At 41.2% G+C, this 8,447-nt stretch overlaps 1 protein-coding gene and 1 long non-coding RNA gene across 2 annotated transcripts in view; both read left to right on the forward strand.

Annotated features, from left to right (window-relative positions):
- CDYL2 (chromodomain Y like 2) overlaps positions 1-8,199 on the forward strand; it is a 67,143-nt gene extending 58,944 nt beyond the window's left edge. Inside the window, exons 5-7 of the mRNA XM_083452623.1 lie at positions 8-218; positions 696-839; positions 3,358-8,199. Of these exons, the coding sequence (XP_083308749.1) occupies positions 8-218; positions 696-839; positions 3,358-3,516 (514 nt within the window). The 3' untranslated portion in view covers positions 3,517-8,199. The remainder of the gene's footprint in view (positions 1-7; positions 219-695; positions 840-3,357) is intronic.
- LOC310683116 lies at positions 1,575-2,468 on the forward strand. The gene is made up of 2 exons (XR_014514295.1): positions 1,575-2,016; positions 2,251-2,468. It is a non-coding gene; the product is annotated as an uncharacterized lncRNA (long non-coding RNA).
- Positions 8,200-8,447: the final 248 nt, after the last annotated feature.

An 8,447-nucleotide genomic window follows, 5' to 3' on the forward strand; every position in this document is an offset into this window, starting at 1 on the left:
ACTGCAGGGATTTTGTCAAAGCTTTTATCCAGTTTAAGAAGCCAATCGTGGTTGCGATCAATGGACCTGCTCTCGGCTTGGGGGCTTCCATTTTGCCGCTCTGCGACATCGTCTGGGCGAGCGAAAAGGCCTGGTTTCAGACACCTTATGCAACTATTCGTCTCACTCCAGCCGGCTGCTCTTCGTACACGTTCCCACAGATACTGGGTGTTGCTCTGGTAAGTCTGCTTCCTGAATGATTTCGGTGGTCCAAATCCAGGCAAATGGCTTGGATCTAAAAGTGCCCCTCTGCAGGCACAAAGCCTCATTATCAGCTCATAGAGAGACCACTTCTGACTTAACGGAAGAGGACTGCACAAGGAAAGTGAGCTGAATCCAGAGTTTCTCTTCTATTGGGACAAATCCTCATTCAACCATATGTGCAATGTTGTTTGCTATTTCTTCCCCTGCATCCCATACCTTTATGGTTTTAACTCACTTAATGCAAACCGAGTCCTTACGCTTTTTCAGCCTGAGGTCAGCATCCCCTCATAGCCAAACTGACCAGTGTTGGCTGAGGGGCTGAGGCAAAAGTGGGCGGAGCAAGACCTGTGACTCTTACCTTTGTACCAGAGGCTACATTCCAGCCATGCAGATGTCTGAGGAGGATCTACACACACATTTCAGCGTCTTGACTCAGCTATGTTTGATTGCAGGCAAATGAAATGTTGTTCTGTGGAAGAAAGCTGACGGCACAAGAAGCCTGCAGCAGAGGACTCGTCTCCCAGGTTTTCTGGCCCACAACGTTCGGGCAAGAAGTGATGTTGAGGGTGAAGGAAATGGCATCCTGCAGTGCAGTGGTAAGAAACGGGCAGTCGCTGGGATTGGCTGAGGCATGGCAATGTTCATTTTTGGAAACGAAACTCAACCAGATCCTTCTGAGAATCATCTTTGCTAAGCTTGCTTTTTATAATTTGGATACCTAAATCTGCCTTATAATGAGCCAGACCATTATTCTATGTAGCCCAGTGCTGCTTATGGAAACATTGTGGGGCTCATGGTGTCACAGGTACTAGCCAATCAAGGCTATGAGCTTCTGCTGCAGACTCAGTTTCTCAGAGATCCACTTCAGAGAGGAAATCGTTCATTTGCACACACTACATTTGCACAGCCTACATATGCACAGTAAATGTTCTTCAAGAGTAGTCCTGATTTTCAAATAATGTGTCATGTGTGGGATCTGATTTTCAACCCAAAGAAAAATAGAATATTTTTCTCACCTTTTATAATAAAAGTTTGTAGCTCTGCCACACACTTCTCCAGCAAAGACAGAGCAGGTACTTGTTTCAGAGGAAAGGTTTGGAGACACAGCGAGGCACTTTTAATTAAATGAATTGCAGATAACATCTCACGTGGCATGAGAACCACAAAGAAGCACAGACTGAAAAGGCACTGAAGCTCTTGCGGATTGTGCCGATAAGCACATAAATTGATCTGACAATGCCCCTAGCCGGATCCTGCATTCCCCATTGTTGTTTCCATTGTTATCCTTGTTTCTGATTTCATAAGAAGATGAAATGTAGCTATGCACATAAGGAAGCCTGTAAAACAAGGGTGGGGAGTGTCAGGCCTGTATTTCTGACCCTCAGGACCAGGGCTGGCCCAAGACATTTTGCCACTTGAGGCAAAACAGAAAATGGTGCTCTGCCACCACTGTCTCTGTTGCTGCCGCCTCCTGAGAAAACTGGGGGCAGCCTGGGGAAGCCCCAGCGCACTGAAGGCAACAAGAGAAGCAAAAAAGGAGGTCAGAAAGGAGCAGGCAGTTGCAGCCTCACTCTTCCCAGGCAGGGGCTGTGGGCAAAAAGCACAGGAAAAGTCCGGTAGCATGGTCCTCAGGGGCCCAGATTTGCCACCCCTCCCAGCTGCCCCGAGCCTGCCACCTGAGGCAACTGAGGCTACCCCTCACTTGCCTGGGTAGAGGAATGTGTGTACATGTGTAGAAATGTCTGGCTTTGCATGGCAGGAAGGCAACCTGTTGTACAAAGGTACAGTGGTACCTCGGGTTACATACGCTTCAGGCTACATACGCTTCAGGTTACAGACTCCACTAACCCAGAAATAGTACCTCGGGTTAGGAAACTTTGCTTCAGGATGAGAACAGAAATCACACGGCAGCAGCGAAAGGCCCCATTAGGTAAAGTGGTACCTCAGGTTAAGAACAGTTTCAGGTTAAGAACGGACCTCAGGAACGAATTAAGTTCTTAACCCGAGGTACCACTGTATATCATCCTCACAGCTCTACTCACTTTTTTTCTCGGGCTCCACCCATGGCTGGCCTGCAGAAGGCTGCCCATGAGGGGAGCATGGCCTTCAGAATAAAAAAGCTCCCATCCCCACTGTAACAGAAGAAGAAAGAGTGGTCAGGCAGAGAGTCACGAGCGAAGGTTACAGTGCTCAATGAGCAACCTTCCAGGGGCCACATGCCCAAACTGTCTGGGACCAGAGGCAGAAATTGAGCAGAGCAACGGGTGTGCCTCTTACTTTGATATCTTAGGCTACATTCCACCCCCAACAAAAGACAGAGGCTTCTACACATACATCTCTCCATCCAGGCATTATTGCATTTCAAGGACACACTGCATCCAATAAACAGCACATGGAGAAGGTACAGAGTATGGCTAGTGAGGGTTGTGGCATGGAGAGAGAGGTCTGAGGGCCGGATAGAGAGGCTTTGAGGGCCACATTCTACCCTGAGGCCTGAGACTCCCCACCCTTGGTCTAGCACATAAAAGTCTGCCAGAACAAAAAGTAATTCAGTAACTGGTGGAAAACATTGCATAAAGAAGCCAACTGCACATCATGGAGCCAGGTGCTCCATAATCTGGCTTTAGCCATTGAGAAGACCTTTTCTCTTGTCCCATCCAGACATTCTTCCACCAAAGGCGAGACACAGATAAGGGTCTCACCTTCTCGTCAGAGTCCAGAGACCTTCCAAGCTGTATAGGAAAAAAGGCATCATCTTAGCTGTTTCATCCTTTCTCCAACCATCTCTTGTCACCCCATTATCCCACTGGATAATCCCAACTACATTATCCCAACTACAGTACTTAGAAAATGAATGTGTTAGATTTAGAACCTTCTTTGCCTCTTCTCTGGAGTTGTTTGTTTCACTAACATTCAGATGTTTGGTTCCTCCTAAACTCCTAATCTGGCCGTCCTCTTGTGTAGTGACACTGGCCTCACTCATAATGGGTTTTACAGAGTTTCTACCTCAGGAGCACCTACTAACACTTTTGCAGCTGCGTTCTGGGCCAGCTGATGTTTCCAAAGAGTGAATAAATTGAAATGATAAATGAGCTTAACAATTTCTTTTCTTAGGTACTGGAAGAATCTAAATGCCTGGTCCGGAGCTTCCTTAAATCTGGCCTCGAAGATGTGAATGAGAAAGAATGTCAGATGTTAAAACAGCTCTGGAGTTCTTCCAAAGGACTAGATTCATTGTTCAGTTATCTGCAAGACAAAATATACGAAGTCTGACATCCTTGCGCAACTCTGAAAGAGCAGGGAGGAAGAATGTTCCAAGAGTAAAGCGATTTCAGGCGTCACCAGGGTTTGAGAAAATAATATAAAAATCAAACCCAGACCCAGCAAATCCTTCAGAGGAATTTGTGATAGTGTATCTAACATACCTATGGTTGTGTCAGTTTCCTTGTGAGTTAAATAGAGAAGTTCAGTGGCTGTTCCTAGCAGGTTTGATTATTGTTCGACAAAGGAAGAGACAGATGTATTAAGAACTGCATCTCAATGTACACTTGCCTAGAGAGAAGCGTACATTGCATGTGCTAGAAAGCACGAGTGTACCCCATCAAGGCATACTGCAAAAATCAATTGTTGTCTCTTTTTTAAAATTTAATTTATTCTTGCTACTGTAAGCAACTTATCTTTGCGTTGACCTAAGTGGCTCAATTTAGAATTTGGGCCAAAGCCACGCTTTCAGGGCCCACTTTAGAAATATTTTAATAATTTTGTTTTGTTCGTTGAAAGAATAACCATGGGAAAAATTTAAAAGGGGAGAGTATAATTTATATGTATGATGTAAAAAAAAATATTTTGGAGAAAAGAAAAAGAACCTACTTGGATTTGTGTTTTTCCCCGCTCTGTTTGTGAATTTATTTAATTTATTTATTTGTGTCTTGCTCTGTGTGTGTGTGTGTGTGTGCACATACATACACATTTGATTGTTCGTCTAGTTAATATATAATTATCATTTTCAGATTTCCCCGGATTGGACAACTGTTTTGCACGAGTACACAAGCTCTGTGGTTTACAGTAAACGAATTGAGCTGTGCGTACAATAAAAACAAGATAAAGCAGGAGTGCTGTAGGGCATTAAAAAGCAGCAGAGAGTAGACATCATTTTAGATACCTTAAGAAAACCAATCAAATGCCGAAGCTGTGAGTTTTACACAAGTCTCCTGACAACTTGAGGCATAGGTAGCAGGTGCTACATTTAAAAGAAAAGCTAATATGTTTACTATTTTCTTATTAGCTCAACATTAATAACAGGGTGAATGGTGCCTAACTTGTGGCGCCAACAAAGGATTAAGCATTCCTTTGTGCTATGAAACTTAGAACCTTACCTTCATTAGCCTCCTTCCTCAGATGTGATGTAGTATATTTTGGAGAACGTTGAGAGAGGCCAGCAAGAAGCTGCTAGAGGATCATGAATTAGACGGGGAAAGGCTTTCATACTTCTTTCATTCTCCAGCCCTCGGTGGCCAGACTCTCCACAGGTTTCCCTCAGAACAGTCTATGGTCATTTACTATTAGAATGTGACCCTAATGAATAGATTCTTTTGCATCAGTTTATTATGTGTTTGAAGTATCTGGAAAAATACCAGAAGGAATGCGTTCTTCAGATTAAGCAAAGAAGCTGGCAAGTCCAATCAAGATAAAAGGTGTGGGCTGTTCTAGTGCTCTGTATGGCGGCTCTGCATCTTCCGACTACTCTAAAAAATTATTGTTCTCTTAAGATTGCAAAAAAGAAAAAAAAGGAATCCTGGGAACAGACTGAGGGTTCACATTATCTCTCAGATTTCATGGAATACAGAGATTGGCTTCCACGACTTTCCCTATCTGTCTGTCTTTTCTGTCTGTCTATTTTGCTGCCCTTTCAAGGTTAAGTAGAACATACTTTCCATTTCTTTTTACTTTTCAGAGGTTCCAAATTCGACTACTGTGCTTGGATTTTTTTTTATTTTGTTCTGTTTTTTGCTTCATATTTGGCAAAGCTCCACCTTCTAGTTAGAGCACATCCACGGGGATCTGCTTACAAATCAATGCAGAGTCTGGCTTCTTGTTCAGATTTGTCTAAATATTTTTGGAAAGCAATATTCAAGGTGGCTTGTGGAAGGCTTGTTACCCACAAGTGTCAGAAGCCAAGGCCGCATTCCTCAGTCAAGGGCTGATGCCTCCCTTATTCTCAGCCATGAACCGTCTTAACAAACCCACGAATCATTTTCGTCCAGTTGACTTCCTTAGAGTCAACGTGTGAACTGGAGTCATACCCTTGAATGTGCACTTGCAGGGCAAATAATTGTATTGAAATATATGGGGAAACATCTTTCAAAAACATGCTTTCATGTCTCTAAACAAGTGGTGCAACCCCAAATGATGTGTCAGACATTTTAACGAACCAGTGGAAAGTCCTTGCAGCATGGGAAAATTATTGCTCTGTGTAGACTCTTGGGAGTGCGACATTTTGGGTTTTGAACAGCAGTTTTTCATAATGTATCTGATTTTTCGACATTGTTTCTTCAACAGCATTTTCAAAACCATCTCATTTGCCTTGGCAAATTAATAGCTGAACAAAACTGAGTACCATTTCTTCATAAAAATTAACTCTGAAAGCTCCAAAGCTTTAAAAAAAAAAAATCATGTCTAGGTGGTTAATTTAATTTCCATTTAATTTTTTAAAGAAAAATGGGCAGTGATTATTTTTTAATACACTTCCTTATTTTGTTTTCTCTTTCTATTGTCACTGGGTATTCAGCTGTATAGGTATACTGTATATATTAGACCGAATACTTTTATGAATATTCACAGTATTTAATTAAAAAATACATGCAAATTTGTTGTTAAGTATGTTACATTATTTCATGTAAATTGTTTTGTACAAATCTTTAAGGATTGGCAGTTTTTGCATTTGTAGATATGGTAAAATGAAACAATTTATTTCTGTGTGTTTCTCTTGCATGTACATTTTCGCTGTACATAAAGTGTGGCTTTAGTTGGGTAACCTTCTGTTTCAATGAATAAGCTGTCCAACTTTAATAAGTATATATTTTCAAAAATATAAACTTTTATATTTCCGTGGTAGATTAGGGTAAGCGTTTTAGGCAATCTTTTTCCACAATGGTTAACCATTATTTTAATCTCAAGCATCCTGGGGTTGGTGCCAATTGTTTTCCTCTTAGAATTCTAATACACACTTTTACACTTATATATGCAGGCAGGGTGTTGTTTTATTATTTCTTTTGTTTTTTCCCCAACCTTGAAATAACAGAGTTTAAGGTACAATTTGTAAATTTAGTGCATTTGTGAATAAGCCTTACCACTAGGTTGAATCAAATGTTGTTAACTGCATAAGTAAGATGGAGGGTCCAATTAGATGTGATGGCAACAGACCCATGTTGTAGAACTTTTATTCTTCTTGTTATAGTTGCCATCATGCAGATATAAAAACAGAGGATGGGGAAAACTTCATGCCGGCCACCTTTCTTCACACATCTTTTTCCCCACTGAAACTCTCCCCTCCGCTCAAGTTGCCTCCTCCTATCCAGACTCTAAAACCAGGTATAAGCTCTCTAGAGGGGCAAGTTGCTAGGGAGAGGTGGTTCTCAGGATAGGAAACACACAGACAGAGAAAGTGTTCAGTACAACCTACCTTCTAAGCAATGAGTTGTGTCATCATCATGTCTAATTAGATCTGAAGAAATTTCCTCTCTCCCCCCGCCCCCAGTTGAAGCATTCTGACATTTGGCAAATTTAGAATGCAAGGCCTTAAGTTTTTTCCTTGTGATATGGATTAATACGGGTTGTTTCTTTCAAACAACATAGTTAGGCTTGTCGGTGTGGGTATTGTTTGATATAAACTCTGCATACTGTCCGCCCAGCCACATTACTCAATCTCAGGCTCTCTCTTTTTTCGGTGGCTGGGTCTATAAAAGTCAAATCTGACTGAAGCCAACTCTCTTTAGGAGGCACTAAAGAAGTTTACATAAGGGACTTACAGACAATCTTAATCGTAGTGCATCTAAGTACTCCGTTTCCTGGATGTGTTATCTCTGTCTACCCAATTAACTGTATGTTTTTAAGCCATACTTAAATCTCTTTGCCACTACTTTAAATACCACACGGGAATTCAATTGCTAATTCACTGACATTGTCAACAGGATTTTAACTTCTAGGGAATAATATATATAAATCTATATGTATCTTCCATTAAAAAAATAAGGACCAAAGAGTTGTCAATTATCCTAATGAATGAAGTTAAAAAATGAAGCAGTTTATCTGTACAGCAAAGGGTCGTCTGTTGATTCCCTTTCAACATGCATTTTGTATCATTCATTTCAGGGATAGAGAAAAGGGCAGGATAGGCATTGTAGGTCTATCTGCTTTTAACATGTTGGAACATGAAAGATAGCCAGTAAATGATGGAGTGCCTATTGGTAAGGCTTATTACCAAACTTTGGAGATAAAGCAAATAACCAAAAAAAAAAAAAAAAGCAGAATTGCAAATTTAATCTGTGAAGATTGTTTGATTTCCAATGAGTGTCTTGCACAAAGGAATTAAAACATTTTCTGATTAGGCCCATAGTTATTTTGTTGTCCAAATAGCATAGAATAAGATGGGAACAGTTTCCAATATTTGTGATGAAGGAGAGTGCACAGTATATAACAAATATGAGGGTATAGGGCACCCCTTAACCACAGTGTTGTAAATAATATTTTGGAAGCTAGTTCAGTACTAGTTTCTTCTGATTTATCAAATATTGACTGTCTAGATCAAATTGTACACAATATATTTGTCAATGGTCCTGTAAACTAGTGTATGAACACATTTTTCTGGGTGCCTTAGAAGTTGTATTTTTCATGTGTGTTAATATGCAGTATTTATACATTGTGAGAAGCTGCTTTGAATAAAAACATTGAAACTTCCATTTTGTGACTTTGGGGTTATAAAAATGGCCATGGTGAGTTTTGCCAAGGAGTGTCAACGTGTATATCCATTACTGCCAACATCAAACTTAAGGGGAAGGTGCATGCCAGATTTTCCAAGCAGTCACAGAGGGTTCTTCACCCGTGATAAAGGCCTGACATAATCACCTGGCAACCTAGGGGAATTTCTCCAGCAGGGCCTACCAGCACCAACCTCTGCCCCTCCACGTTGGACAGTTGGGTCTGTG

The sequence above is a fragment of the Podarcis tiliguerta genome (genome assembly GCF_965153285.1).
Source record: "Podarcis tiliguerta genome assembly, chromosome: 8".
Lineage (NCBI taxonomy): Eukaryota > Metazoa > Chordata > Lepidosauria > Squamata > Lacertidae > Podarcis > Podarcis tiliguerta.